This window comes from Leptodactylus fuscus, chromosome 7, assembly GCF_031893055.1.
Source record: "Leptodactylus fuscus isolate aLepFus1 chromosome 7, aLepFus1.hap2, whole genome shotgun sequence".
NCBI classification, from domain to species: domain Eukaryota; kingdom Metazoa; phylum Chordata; class Amphibia; order Anura; family Leptodactylidae; genus Leptodactylus; species Leptodactylus fuscus.
Genome location: NC_134271.1, coordinates 59,075,344 through 59,091,684, shown reverse-complemented (window position 1 = coordinate 59,091,684; position 16,341 = coordinate 59,075,344). Strand labels below are relative to the sequence as shown.

Below are 16,341 nucleotides of genomic sequence, written 5' to 3'. Positions count from 1 at the left end.
CTTCCAAGGACATTGAATAATAACATTTATGGCACACTGTAATCATCCCATGATATGTTATATGACAGATGGCCTGTATAGAAAGCTATGCAGAGAAGGAAAGTATACAGGGACATGTGTAGAAGAGAGGAGACTGTAATGAAGCCTCGCTTCTGAAGCTGGCTTACACCACTAAAAGTCATCGTCATCTTAGAACAGGAAGGTACACTGCTTGTTTGTCACCCTTCTTCCTATCCTTACAATGAGATAAAATTCTGCTGCTTGAACCCTGAGCGTAGTCATACAGTCCATGGAATAGGGCAGAGTCATCCTATACTGGGGGACCCTTTTCCACTCACACTATAACAAGTATAGGGCTGCCTTTATGGTATGTAAACTTTTACCTTGCTTACAACAGATGACACATTTCACCTGTCATACAGTTAGCTTAGAACCTGAGTAATTCTTAGCTGCAGCTAGAGATGGGCAAACCTCTTAGGATTCATTTCGGTATGAACCACAGCTCAGATTGGATTAAAACATATTGTGTTAAAACATATTGTATAACACTATTCAATGCATAGCTCTCTAAGGTAAATGCAGCCATGTATGTCTATGGAAAAACAGATGTTAAACAATGAATACAAGCTTTGAGTTTAACCATACAACGCGCTACCACTCACATTTATGTATTTTAACCCTTTTCAGACATCTACTGTGATACTGCGGCATATGATGGCTCTTTAAATATGACATCTACCCAAGAGCGGAGCCCTGGAGGCAATGCCCGCACTGATTGTGGGCATTAACACTTGACACCTCAGTTAAAGCTGACTGGGACACCATTTTCCTGGCAGCACAAGAGCACCACCATAATGGGATGGATCACTGGCCCTCAGAGTGAGATCCAGGGCTGGTAATTCATTGCCACAACAGCTACAGTTCTCCTTCAATAGCACCCCATTCAGAATTGTTTTTCCTGCTTCCTAGTACATCATAGCACTGGAGTAAAGGATCAGGGGTCCGTTGTGGAAGAACCACGCTCTGTAGTATACAGAAGAGGATGGCAGACCATGATCCGAATTCAAAATATTTATTAAATTACGTACAGCACAGCACAGCACACAGTATGACGCGTTTCAGGCCTTACAATGGCCCTTTCTCAAGTGCAAAAAGAAAGTTTTTCCTCTGAACCTGTCAGCGGGTGTTTCTACCAGATTTGTAATGTGAGTTTTCCCGGACTTCCCAAATTATGCCAGTGGTTGTAATTCCGTTTTAGTCCAGGAAAACTCGCGTTACAAACAGTTTTTTTTTTTTTTAATAGGCCGTTATCCAATGGAGTAACCCCAGCAGGTAACGGGCCCTATTTCTTTACCGATCCACGCTCTTGCTCACAGCTGCCTGTGCCTCTCCTCCTGAAGATGCAGCTGTGAATAGGACTGGTGATCGGTAAGTTAGGCCGCAGGCCCGCAAACCCCAGCATACATTGCTATCATTATACTCTGGGATCTTTTCAGACCCCAGAATATAATGATTGTTGGGCAAGGAGAGGTGAGGGAACATTAAAAAAAAAACCTTTTCTGCATTCTGGCAGGCTTCAGGTCTCTTTGGTGACATCACAGACTGCTAATAGGCAGTCTCAAAATACACCAGATTTATCACAGTCATTGATGCTGGATGATACATTTGCATAGACTCTCATAGACTCTCAAATCTACATTTAGGATCCATTCATGCAGAGTTTTTTGGCGTTGATTTTGACGCTGTATCTGTGTCAGAATTCACATGGAAAAAAAGCAGAAAAAGGAACCCATTGAAGTTAATGGGGGGCTTTTTTCCACGTGGATTCTGAAGCGGATTCAGCGCCAAAATCAACACTAAAAACTCCATGTGAATGGGGGCCACACGGTGGCTCAGTGGTTAGCACTGCAGACTTGCAGCGCTGGAGTCCTGGTGTTCAAATCCCGCCAAGGGCATAAAACCATCTGCAAGGAGTTTGTATGTTCTCCCCATGTTTGCATGGATTTCCATCCCATATTCCAAAGACATATTGATAGGGAAAAATGTACATTGTGAGCTCTATGTGGGGCTCACAATCTACATTTAAAAAAAAAAAAAAGACTCCATGTGAATGGACCCTTATACTACTTTAAGTTGGTTTACTTGGAGCCAGAATGTTTCAATACTATTGGGAGTATTTTGCCACAACATGAACCACATTTAAACCACACACCCTTTTTTCTAAGAATCCAAATCCATATGCATATCAAAAATTTTAATTTGTGCTGAAGCAGTGATACTGAAAGGTCCCTTTAACACCTTTTTTCATTCACTATACTGTTAATCTGCATAGATCACAGCTGGTACTTTCTTTTATATTACACAGAGGTCTGCAGTGAGGAGGAGGACAGTAAAGGAATGGAGACCATTGATGGCTCAATTCTAACAATCTCTTTGCCCTTGTCAGAACAACAGGTAAGTGCCAGCAGGAAAACATTTACACTTAAGCCAGAATGATAGCATAAACCTGCCAAAAGCTGGACTACAACCTCTCTGATAATTGGAATGATGATCATAAAGCTAGTATTCACCTTCAACAGTCATTCTACCCAACTCCCCCATACAAATGCTGCATCAACTGCTAGTACTCCCAACTACCCCATAGACATGTATGCTTGGCTGAGTATGCATGTGTGCTAATTGGGGAGAGGAGAGTAAACCATTGCCAGAAACCTCTGGCTGAGATTCCTGCATTTGTTCCATTCAACTAAATTCCACATGCCCAATTTACATGTATGTTACAGAAATCTCTCTAATAAATCTGTCGCATGTGAATGTCTATGGTCATCAGATTATATTTCCCTAGAAATAAACTTTAAAACAAAATGCATTTGTAGAATGAATACATGTCATTGCAACTGAAAACATATTCTATAATATATTAAAGGAAGTCCTTACATAACCAATAACAGTGGTGCGCAGGAGCTCCTCCAATAAGAGAAGAAACATTTTGACCACAAAGTGATGGAGCGATGCAGAGATAATCATTTTATGAATATGTAAATCAGTCTATTCTGTTCTTCCCTGAACTGTGTCTGGTATTGCAGTTCAGCCATGTTCAAATAAGGGGGTGTTCACACTTGTACCCCTGTGCGCCTTGTGTCGGTCCACGTACACCGGCGGTTTGCTTTTAAAACCCATTCAAATGAATGGATATTAACACTGACCGCCGGGAAGCCGTCCCCTATCAAGTTTCTCTGGAGAATAGGATGGAGACCCGGCGGGAGGATATGAGTACAAGTGTGAATTCCCCCTCAGTGGTAATGTGCTGCAATACCAGACACGGCCCATGGAAAAAGACCAAGCCTATTTTCCTAACAGTTCTAAAAGATAGATCAGCTGAATCATATGTGACCACTTTAAGACATTTGGTGTGCTATATGATGTTATAGAGCACATTTTGGTCCTTTTCTGTAAAAGCAAATCTAATGAAATATACACGATTATGAATGCTATTCATTATCACCAGATATACTGCTGGTGACCCTAATTTTATCTGTAAAATGTCATGAGCAGACTGCTGACAAATGGCACTAAGACAACTGTCGATGATAGGTCTCAAGGAATAAGATCGTTCTGGACATTGTTCTCTGGTTGAAAAGCAATCTCTGCTGTCACCATGGCAATTACATAACTGCAATATCCAATATTATTTTTCTGATGTGAACCAAACTACGATATCACTCACAGCCTATAAGGGGCACTGTTTCTGGTCATTGTTTCTGTTGATGGTCATTGTTGTTTCAACTTACTTGTGCTCAAATGATAGTCAGTGTAATCACTATTTAAGGTCAGGGCTTGATCTAGTGGATCTCATCTCCACAGTGCAGTAAAATATGCGCAGCGGACACGGTGCAATTTCCAAAACCGTCACGGTTATGGAAATCGCAGCATGTCAATTATACCTACGGAAATGCTGACAGTTTCCCTATAAGTATAATATAAGCAGAAAGTCTGCAGAGAACTGTGAAACGGTCTGTATGAAAAACCACGATGTGCTACTGCCGTGTTTTTTGCAGGATGCTACGCTACTGCAGATAAGTTTTTCACCTAAAAATCCAGTTTTGGCTGAAAAATTGCTTCACAGTGCTCTAGGTATCTTCCTTCCCTATTACTTGCTGTCAACTGCCTGTTGTCATGTGAAGTCTGTCTCTAGCAGCAGAGAAGGATTTCACAAAATAGGAGCAGAACTTATTTTCATAGTCACAAGCACTCATTCTTCTGTCCGAATCCTCTGACTTCAAAAAGAAATATCCCCAATGTTAAGTCTATCCTGTCTCCCCCACCGCGGTTTTTCCTGCAGTAATTTTTTCCTGCAGACTTCTACATGAGGCCTTAGCCTGAACGCAAAGTTTTTTACCCACATGGAACCTCAAAAATCACATCAAGTGTTGTGGGATGACAATTTGATGCCTCCTGTTCATCAATATACCAGTTATGGCAAACTGAGGGACATGATCCTTGAATTGAGAGACCTTGGCAGAGCACTACACACCTAGGCCAAGATGTCAGCACTGTTCAACATTGTTTGTCCAGGTGAGAGACCATTGAGAAAAAGACTTCCCACTTCAGAATACATATGTATGCAATTTCAGTGTTGAGAGAGAGATCAATAACTGCAATGACAGGAAAAGGTGCGCAGAGGGAAACCTTCACTTGGACGGGTCATACTCATATTCAATACCGAAAAATTGGAGATATTTTGAATATTTTGTTTCCCTTTTTTAATCATTTGCCTGATAATCCTATTTCTATCTAATGTCTATCAATCCTGTGATTTCTATCATTCCAAGATTTTCCCTGTTGTTGCAATTTCCATATTAAGGAGTGTATATATCTGCTCAGCCCCTTCTGCTTTATAACATGCCTTCAGATAGAAATGCATTAGTCCATGTGAAAGGTTCCCTTTAAGTAAATAGCTACAATTATTTGCATTATAATTGTGGTTTTAAAAACTCCACAAAGTATTTTACTTTTACCATGTGTAGTATTGCCCATAGTTGGATTTATTTTCATTGCATAGGACATATGTGCTGTGTCAGATCCTGCTCTAATGCTCACTTTATGCTTATAGAGTAGTACATTACGTGCCTACCAGAGCTGTCTGCAGAGATTCCTGGACTCCAGCAGTGACAGTGAGTAGCGGTTTAGATTTCTTCAACATTAGAAGTTTTATTGAAAGTTTTACAAATTTTTACAAAACCAGGGGGGGGGGGGGTTGGAGGGGGGGGGGAAATAACGTACAGAGGTGTCAAATAATGGCAAAACTTGGGGGAGAAGGCAGGGGGGTGGGGAAGGGGGAGTAGCAAGGTGGGAAATGAACAAAAAACGGGCAAATGCTCTGGCGCAGCAGAGCTGAGAAACGAAACATATGCAAAAACCTCAGAACATATGAATATCGATTGTCAGTGGAAATAAGGATAAGTTGAACAGACAAAACGCACAGGGGGACATTACACAGGGGACACAGAAGGGAAGAGGGAACGGAAGTCGGCAGAATAATAAAAATGGTTCCAAAGGAGCCAAGTCTGTTGATGTTTGGTATCGTCCTGACGGAGTTCAGCTACCAGGGTCTCCATAGTTCGCAGGGCTAGAACCCCATTCAGCCAGCAAATGAGCGAGGGAGGGGTTGTGGACTTCCATAACCTGGGAATGACAGAGCGAGCTGCCACCAATAAAAATCCAAGAAGTCTACGGGTAGGCTTACGAAACGTCCGGGAGAACAGGGAAAGAAGTAGCGGGGCCGGGTCATCCTCCAAGTCAATCCCCGTCACTTGCCGAATAACCTGTCTGACCCCAGTCCAAAAGGGGCGTAGGAGAGGACATCCCCACCAAACGTGGGCCATCGTGCCGCGGTCGGAGAGACATCTCCAACATCTATCAGAGGTGGAGGGGTAAATATCATGCAGGAGGGCTGGAACCCTATACCATCTGGAAAGTATCTTGAAATTGGTCTCCTGCGCCCTACATGATATGGAGAAAGTATGACACGCACGAAAGGCCGATGACCACACATCAGGAGGGAATGAGACCCCCAGCTCCCTCTCCCACCCACTAGTAAATGATGGAAGCGAATTCTCAGCCCCATCCATCAAAAGACCATACAGAAGGGAGACAGTGTGGGAGGGAGGGGAAGAAGAGATACAGAGACGTTCGAACAGCGACAAGGGTCTATGAAGGTCCCGAGAGGACCATAAAGAGGAGTAGAAATGAGAAAGTTGGGAGTATTGCCAAGAAAAGAGTGGTGTATCCGAACAGGAGGTTTGGGTCAGAATCTCAGGAGAGAAGTGAGGAAGCTGAAGTGACCTGCTTGAAGCGGAGGGTGGGAGAACCCACACGATAAGATAAAAAGGAAGAGCCCAACGCTGCAGGAAAGTCCGGGTTACCCGATATGGGACTCATGGGGCTATCATTTGTGTAGAGAAGGCGCATAGCACTATATCTGCGACACACTCCCATAGTCTGGCGCGCTACATAGGGAAGCGAATACCGTTTATCATCGGTCCAATATTTCTCATGGAGCCAGGGAAGTGCAGTGAGGGGGATAGGGCTCAACGAGTCCTCGAGGGAAACCCAGAGCTTAGTCTTAGCCGAGTGATGCCAGTCAAGAATGCACGTAGCGACCGCTGCCAAATAATATTTCACGCAGTCCGGGGCCGCCAGACCTCCTCTCCGTTTGGATCGGGCTAGCGTATTACGGGCAACACGGGGGGGGTTTGAAGCCCAGACAAATTTGGTAAAGGTTTTGTTAACCACCGAGAAAAAACACGAAGGCAGGATCACCGGGACAGTCTGAAAGAGATACGGCAACCTAGGTAGCATATTCATTTTCAATAAATTGATGCGTCCCAACCACGAGAGGCCCTTGGTGTCCCAGCGCTCAAGATCAGACCGCAAAGTGCGGAGTATGGGGAGAAAATTCAGCGTATATGTATCCCCCAAATTACGGGGTAGCTGCACTCCCAGATATTTAATAGATCTAGGAGACCACGAAAATGGAAAGGTAGAACGCAAGGAACCAAGGGTCGATGGCAGCAGTGAAACGTCTAGGGCTGTGCTTTTCGTCAGATTGATCTTATAATTACTAAAAAAGCTATAAGTGCCAATCTCCTTAATGATGGATGGGAGGGAAGTAAGCGGGCTAGTGATAAACAGGAGAACGTCATCTGCAAAAGCAGACACCTTGAGATGACGATTGCCAATCTGCAGGCCTCGGATGTCAGGATTGTTCCTAATAGCGACTAAGAGATGCTCCATTACTAGTGCATATAAGAGAGGGGAGAGCGGGCAACCCTGTCTAGTGCCATTATAAATAGTAAAGGGGGAGGAGAGTGAGCCATTAACCCGAACCCGAGCCATAGGAGAGCTGTAGAGAGCCTGAATGCGCGTAAGCATGGCTGGACCAAGGCCTATTTGGACCAAGGCCTATTTGAACCAAGGTGGCCTCTAAGAACTTCCTAGATTTCTATATCTGCTTTCTTATTCTTCAAAGCAATGATAAAACATTGGATATTGATTTCAATACTATTCTTCCATAGATGCAGGCAAGCTGGGCGTTTCCAGCTCTAAAGTCTGCGGAATTATAAATGCAGCTCTGGAGTATGATATAAGATGTAAGGATTACAGAGACTTGAAAGCAAGCTGGTCATCAGGTTTAGGTGTACTAAAGACCCAGTATGTCCTTGTGCACTGGTAGTTTAGTGTCCCAAACCTCTGTATGCCAAGTCTGTCTACCCTGAGATTCTACTTACAAGGAGATGAGTCTACAACTCCCATGAGACTCCTCTCTAGTGTATCTGCAATTCTGCTTCACGCTACATAACACTTCAATATATATATTTAGATACTGAATAAGGGCAGTGAACTGAACTTCTGCTACAGGTGAAGGAAAGTATAGCTACAGGTCTGGTCAAGGTATACAAACCACGGCTTATAAGTGCATTTTGGCATCACACTGAATACTGTAAAAAAAATCCTTTAAAATGGCTCAAATGCAAGTACAATTGGTCCCACAAAAAACATAAACCCTCCTACAGCTCTGTGGAGTGTTCCTTCACAAATTCCTTCACAAAATTGCTAGACATAATCCTGTAGCATGCAGAGTTATGTCCAGTAAAATAATGGATGCTATTATAGTCAATGGAGTCCATTTGGAACTGTCGGTGTCCATCATGTAACGCATCCGTCTCCAGCTTGCTTTTTGTTTTTGTGTTCCTATGTCTGCACAGAAAGATGAAAAGCTCTATACAGATGTGAACAGAGTCTTAGTCTGCCCTTGATTACTTTCTTTAGCATATTACTGCAATACAGTATTTGTAGAGAAAAGTAATACTGTGACAACTACTCACCATGAAATATGTATACTATATACTGTAGATCTATCGGTTCCCTATGCCAAGTAAATATGCCTGAAGGGCTGAACTCGGCACAGTTGCTGGGGGTTGCTGACCCCTGATCTAGAGGAAGGCAAAAACACTCTATTAATGGCACAGATCCAATTTACTATTAAGTAGACAAAAATCCTTAAGGACCCATGTTGGTAATTGGACCAACCCCTAGATCAACACTCTGCATTAATACCAGTAGCCTTGTATATTGTGACTTACAAGGAAGATATCTAGCCCTGTTGGAATAGTCAATCATAATGGTATCTCTTTTATATTGGAATGCAATAATTTGGTCATCAATTCCATCAATCAGGTTGGTCAGCACAAAATTTGACCCCTATTACATGCGTTTCAGCCTAATTTATGATACAACAGTGGGTCCCAAAAATCCTACAAAAACACCCCATTTAGAGGTGACCCGAAGCTAATGACACAACACTAAGTTATACTTCTTGTAGGTTCCCATATAACCTATTAGTTTTAATTGATGACATGTCTACGTTGAAATTAAAAGTGGAAGTGTATACGTCTGTATATATGGAGGTGAGGAAGGCTTCATTTAATCTGTGTAGCCGAAATACCCCCCCTATCTAACGTTAGGACTAGGGACCAAATGCAGTTGGGAAAAACTGGTGAATGTGTCATGGGAAAATAACCTATTGCTAAAATCATGTTTTTATGTTAAACACATTTTTATTGATTTTTATTTAATTTTGCATGTTATTCATTATCTATAAAATAAAACTTGCCTTAGGTGATTTTCTGTTGACACATTCCCTTCACAAGACTCTCAGTGTCTCTCCCGCTCACTCTCTCTCCCCATTTCAGACTGTTATCTGAATAGTGCTGTCTCTTCATCTTTCAGCAGCTGAAATTGAGGATTCAGTTCCTTGGGATTCAGAGGACACAATTGTATCTGTCTGCAGCGAGCAGGAAATTACGCGTCTCAGACAGTAAGTATCAATGTGGATTGGGGAGGAGGGAATCAAAGAAAGGAGTAAGAAAGACAAGAGTGACATATTTACCCCACAGGGCCCTGTGTGAGGAGCAGATTAGCTGCCCTTGTACAGGAGATGTATCAGCAGAAATACATACAACTGCACAGTCAGCAGCAAACCGAGTCTACGAGGGAAAAGTGTCACTAGTAAATGAGTGCAAGTATACAGACTATTCTTCTGTTGTTCCACCACCTGACAATCAGCCCCATTTATTACATACAAACAAAAGGGTTTAAAGTTTGGAGCTATTCTATATAATCCCCAAATCAAAAACATTCCTCTTTTAATATTGTCCTATTTCTAAAATATTTTAAGGTGTATGTGTATGCAGTAGTAGCCACATGCAGCCGAAACCCCTGTATGCAACCTCCAAAGATTGAGCAATGTATCTATGCAATCATTGGCGGCTACATCAGAGGTCCTCAATGGACTGGGCCATGGACCAGTACTAGGTCATGGGTCAATTGCTACTGGCCTTTGGGGACCTCTGTAGGCTACTAAGTGCTGGTTGATTCTCATATGCTGCGTGTGGAGGGGATACACTATTAGGCCACTATTATAGTAATATTGACCCTTGAGTGATAGTCCCCCCTATCCTACTTATACTTTATTAAGAAAGATCTCTCCATATTACCCCTAACCGAGCGAGTGCCCCTGCCCTCTGAGTACTTTTATTAAGGGAGTAGTCCATGTCACCAATAAGTTATGCATGATATGGATAATAAGTACAAGTAAATGTACAAATATAATAATTAAATATTGACTTTATTGAGTTTTCTTATGAGCCACCTAATCGCCCAAATCCCCACCGGCCGATGAGAAAATTGGCGTACATGAAAGTGGTCCTTGCTACAAAATAATTAAGGGGACTGCTGTACTACATGGTAATAGACACTGAGTGGCAACCATTATGGCAGAGATAACAGTACAACATATATAGAATTATGTTACAGCAATATATGCTTATAGAAAAGTGGGTGATAATCACAAAAAAAAAGGCATCTTTCTCCTGGCAACTGATAGGCAGAAGTTCAAGACGTACATACAATCTCCTTGCAGATGGTTGTTAGCCCTTGGCGGGATTTGAACACCAGGACCCAGTGCTGCAAGGCTGAAGGCTAACCACTGAGCCACCATGTGGCCCCTTGTGTTGCATTTTTTAGCTGTTTTACAGTAACATATTACCCTGTACTATAATTGGTACAGAATTGGTACAGGTTAGTATGACGCTGTGAGACAGAAACGCTTAACATTGTAGATAACTATTGCTAATGCTAGAAGACCATCTCCCAGCATGACGTTCAGGCCGGAAAATCACAGACAGGCGAACACACAGACAGGTTAAATTTGGGTGTGTGAATCTAGACTTACTGTGGTGTCTATGTATGATGTAGGTGTGTCTATTTGTTAAATGTTGTGTACAAGTGTTAGTTTAGATACACCTTTATAAGTTATCTGCACTTTGCCCCTTTTTGTTATAAAGAAAAAAATTGACTTAGGCCTCGTTCACATCTGCATTGGTAATCCGTTCGGAGAGTCCGCATGGGGACCCCCCCAAACAGACTACCTACCTGGCAAGCAATGCAGTGAAAGCACACGGACCCCATAAACTATAATGGGGTCCATGTGCTTTCCACACGGTCTCTGTACGAGTCAGGCAGACAGGGAAGTAGATCGTGAACTACTTTTCTGTCCACATGTTCCGTGTGGAGACTGTGGGGAAAACACACGGACCCCATTATAGTCTATGGGGTCCGTGTGCTTTCACTGTACACTGCTTGCCAATGCATTCGGTAGTCCTTTCGGGGGGTCCCCATGCGAACTCCCCTGAACGGATTACTGACGCAAATGTGAACGAGGCCTAAGGATCCATTCACATGGTGGAAAATGGTGAGGAATTTGGTGTGGAATTTCAGCGCTGAAAAAAAAGCCTCCCATTGACTTCAATGGGTTTCTTTTTCTGCTAATAGAAAAAGGAACCCATTGAAGTCAATGGGAGGCTTTTTTTTTTCAGCACTGAAATTCCACACCAAATTCCTCACCATTTTCCTCCATGTGAATGCAATCTTAGGGTGCATGCACACTACGTAACGCCGGGCGTGTATGAGAGCCGTACACGCCGGCGTTACAGCAGGGCTGCCGAACACTTCCCATTCACTTCAATGGGAGCGCTCGTAAACGCCGCTGTTACGAGTGCTCCCATTGAAGTGAATGGGAAGTGTTCGGCAGTCTGCCGTAATGCCGGCGTGTACGGCTCTCATACACGCCCGGCGTTACGTAGTGTGCATGCACCCTTAGGCTAAGTTCATACGGTATTTTGGTTGATTCCGCCTCAAAATCCTGACCAAAAAGACGGCTCCCATTGAAATCATTATGATCCCAGCCTAAGGCTAAAGCCCCATGTTGCGGAAATGCAGTGGGTTTTTTTGGAGATTTTGTTGCAGTTTTTTTTTGAGCCAAAGACAAGAGTGGATTGAGTAGAAGGTAGAAGTATAAGAGCTTTCTATATATTCCCCCATTTCTTTTGTAGCCATTATTGCCTTTGGCTCAAAAAACCACAGCAAAATCTGCAACAAAAAAAAAGCTGTGTTTCCGCAAGGTGGGGCTTTAGCCTAAAAAGGACTTTTTTGTGACACCAGTGATATAAGACTTACAAACTGCTGAAAGTTTGGTAAGTGTTCTGCTTCTCAATAAAAGCCAACAAACCTTTTTTTTCTAAGACGTGACTCTTGTGAATTCTGAAATGAGCTGACAGAGTGCACAGGTGTAAGGAGATGTGACAAGATAGCAGCATGAAGCATTGCTCTCTGTGCCTGGAAACAAGCAGCTGGCTTCCCAGTGTGCGGTATATTTCCGGAGCAGCAAATAATTATGGAATCTTATAGAGAAGTCTGGAAGTCTTGTGTTTTCTCATTGTTGTCTTTCATGCATTAGCAGATTTATTAAAGTGACAATAAACCTAAAAAGGAATATGAGAAAATAAACATAATGCAAAAAACAAAGCAATATATTAAAAGGTGTCACATATCAACTAAGCCCCATAGATGGATAAATTAGGGTTACCTGAATCTAGCAGTGTTTTCTCCCTGCTTATGTAAATGAGCTCTTTAGAGCAACAAGGGTGTTTTTGTTGCTCCAAAAAGGTAAGCCTGCTGAGTACCCCCCTCCATTCTGCCTTTTTTCTATGACTGATAGGGCTAGGCAGTGTATGCCTAATCTCTCGTGGCCCTGACTTCTGTTGCACTCTCCAATCATATCTTCAGCACATGCGCAGTACAAGACTCAGACCCGGAAAACATTGCAGCAGTACTGGTTATGCACTAAGAGTATGAGCAGGAGAGATGTAGGTATACAGGATATAGAGACATTGCCTGGGTCTGTCAATCAGAGAAAGGAAGGAGGGAAGGGTAGAGGGCAGCACAGATTGATACGAGTTTTACCTCTTTGGAGTAACAAGGGTGCTCCCATTGCTCCAAAAACTGCATATTAGCATAGAGATTTCCTAGGACCAGAGTTTAACCGGTTAAGGACCAGGCCCAAAAGTATGTTAACCGCTTCCCGACCGGCCCCTGTAGATTAACGTCGGCGCGGCTTGGGCTCTGTGCCGCGCCGACGTTAATTAACGGCCCCTTTTAAAATGCGGATCGGGTCTCCCTGAGGGTCGGGAGCCCCGTGGACCCAGCGCTAATAGCTGCTGGGGTCCACGGAGACATGATCAGGACCTGATAGATTCAGGTCCCGATCATGTAGCGGCCATGTCAGGGAAAGTTTGTTGGAGTAACAAACTGTCACGGGATGGTTAGAGTCCATACTATAGGCCATGTGTAATATATATTTCATGTGGAATGTATTCTCTAACCTGTTATATACATCAATGTGTAGTTGGCTGATTAGGGTCTAGTGTGTTAGCACATTGTATGCAAATACCTCTAACTAGTGAGGACCAGTGAGGACAATGGGTGGAGATAATCTGATCAGTGTCTCCAAGAAGAGGTTGGATGGTGCATTGTCCATAGTAGACAGGGAGTCTGCTCTCCTTGGTATAGGTGAGGGGGGAAGGATCTGTGACTCAGCCCTTCCCACCCACAGATATAGGTGTAACAGTCTTAGTATATAGTTGTAGCTGGAGTTAGTATGTGTTAGCCAGCCTGTGCACAGCTCTGCAGAGAGCCAGGACTTAGTTACAGGACCAAGGAGCCAAAGCTATCATTGGATTGTGACTTCTGTGGACTTATTGTTATTACGGTTGATGTGACCGCCGCCGGCTACTAACTTTGTGGATTACAATAAATTGCTGTTGTCTCCCGACCTCTTGCGTCCCTGTTGATTCAAGATATTTTCCGGAGGAAGGACGTATACCTTTGCTCCGTGACACAAACTTTCCCTGACATGCGATGCCGCCCGCAGGTTAGATGATCCTGCGGGCGGCATCGGAAGCAAGTATTAGCTATATCTTATAGCTAGCACTGTGCCCGATGTACTTCGCTCGGAGCTGGTCTCCGAGCGGAGGTTTTAACCCCTTAGATGCCGGCGGTGAAACATCACCGCCGTATCCAAGGGGCTTAGAAAAAGATAAAGTGCCCCCTGGGCACCCCCCGCGGCGAGATCGGGGGGTGCCCATAAGTATCTTCTGCAGCCTGAGGTCTGACCAGTGACCCCAGGCTGCTAAGACCCCCATGACCTGGTTGATCCTACCAGGTATTGAGGAAGCCAGCCGATACGTCTGTATCGGCTGGCTTCCTCCATAGACTGCAATACACTGTATTGCAGTCTATAGCATAGAGCCAGCGATCCTCTCTGATCGCTGGTTCTAGTGTCCTTATAGAACAAATAAAAAATTAAATAAAAAGTTAAAAAAGAAAGAAAGTGTGTAAAATTTTTTTATATAGTTATAAACCCCCCCAAATTCCCTTTTCTTATATAAAATTAATGATATAAAAAAACCCAAAATATTAATAAAAACAATACATATTTGGTATCAACGCGTCCGTCACAATCTGTACAATAAAACAAACAATATTTAACCTACACAGTGAATACCGGAAAAAAAACCGCAAAAAAAACGGCAAAAGTAATGTTTTTTCGCCATCAAGTCACATGTACCCCAAAACAGTACCAATACAAATCACAGGTTGTCCCGCAAAAAATAAGCCATAAACCAATTCTGTCAACCGAAAAATAAAAATGTTATACCTCTCAGAAGTTGGTGATGCAAAAGTAATTGATTTACGTCCCCAAATGGATTTTTTGTTCTGCAAAACTAGTAACACATAAAAAACAATATAAGGGTGAATTCACACTGAGTAAACGCTAGCTTATTCTGAACGTAAAACACGTTCAGAATAAGCGGCGTCTAAAGCAGCTCCATTCATTTCTATGGGAGCGGGGATACGAGCGCTCCCCATAGAAATGAATGGGCTGCTTCTTTCACTCCGTGCAGTCCCATTGAAGTGAATGGGGAGTGCCGGCGTGTACGCTCCGGCATGAGCAGAGCTTGTCGTATACGCCGGCACTCCCCATTCACTTCAATGGGACTGCACGGAGTGAAAGAAGCAGCCCATTCATTTCTATGGGGAGCGCTCGTATCCCCGCTCCCATAGAAATGAATGGAGCTGCTTTAGACGCCGCTTATTCTGAACGTGTTTTACGTTCAGAATAAGCTAGCGTTTACTCAGTGTGAATGCACCCTAAATGAGGTATCGCCGTAATCGTACTGACCCGCAGAATAAAGGTCACATGTTACTTATGCTATACGCCTTGCAGAAATTTTTTTTAAAGGCAAAACACAATACCAGAATTGATAGGGATTTTTTTTTAATTCACCAAGAAAGAGTTAATAAAAGTAAGTCAATATGTTAAACACCCAAAAATGTTATAACAAAATACATCTCATACCGCAAACATCAAGCCCTCATGCGGCCACATCACCAGAAAAATAAAAAAAAATTATAGCCTGTACAGTGTGAAGACAAAAAAAAAACAAATCACCAAATCATAAGAACACAACTGGCTACGGCAGGAAGGGAATGTATAAGCTGTGCGAGCGAATACTGGGGTACAAACCAGATTTAGAGCTTACGACGGAAAATAAACCAGAACTGCCCCCCTTAGTGACCCCCCCCCCCAACATAGTAGCTAGTGGAGATATAGTAGGAAATTTGGTGTTCCCAATGTACTCCGCACAGCTTACATATCTAATATATATAAACGGGGAATCTAAGGGATTCCACTTTACTGGTACACCAGTGTCATACCTGTGGGCATAAACTGCTGCTTGGGTACACAGCAGGGCGCAGAAGGGAAGGAGCGATATGTGCTTTTGGACAGCTGATTTAGATTGTTGGTTTTTGGACACCATGTCACATTTGTAGAGACTCTAAAATCTCCCCTACAAAATGGGGTCACTTGTTGGGGAATTCCAAATTACTGTCACCTCCAGGGCTCTGCAAAAACAACATGGCGTCAGGAAACCCCTCCAAATCTGTACACCAAAAGCTGAAAAGCCCACTGCTCCTTCCCTTCTGAGCCCTGCTGTGTGCCCAAGCAGCAGTGTACACCCACATATATAACTTCTTTCTACCCGGGATGGCCCCTTAATAGTTTTAGGAGTGCACAAAGTGGGTGCAACTCATTGGGCACCGAAATGGCATATTTCTTTCAAAATTTAAATTTTCATTTTGTGCATTAATTTTTGGGAAGCATTTTTAGGCTCAGAATGATAATACCCCTTGATACATTCCTTGATGGGTGTAGTTTTTAAAATGGGGTCACTTTTGAGGGGTTTCCATTGTATTGATACTTTAGGGGCTCAGCAGATGCGACATGGCACCTCAAAACTATTCCAGCGATATCTGCCCACAAAAAGCAAAATAGCGCTCCTTCCATTCTGAGCCTCGCCATGTTCCCATACAGCAGAT

General features: G+C 43.2%; 1 protein-coding gene across 1 annotated transcript in view; it reads left to right on the top strand.

Moving 5' to 3' along the window:
* Positions 1–16,341, top strand: part of LOC142213579 (serine/threonine-protein kinase Nek11-like) — a 258,023-nt gene that overhangs the window by 213,862 nt on the left and 27,820 nt on the right. The window contains exons 12-14 of the mRNA XM_075281957.1: positions 2,366–2,454; positions 5,114–5,174; positions 9,292–9,379. Of these exons, the coding sequence (XP_075138058.1) occupies positions 2,366–2,454; positions 5,114–5,174; positions 9,292–9,379 (238 nt within the window). The remainder of the gene's footprint in view (positions 1–2,365; positions 2,455–5,113; positions 5,175–9,291; positions 9,380–16,341) is intronic.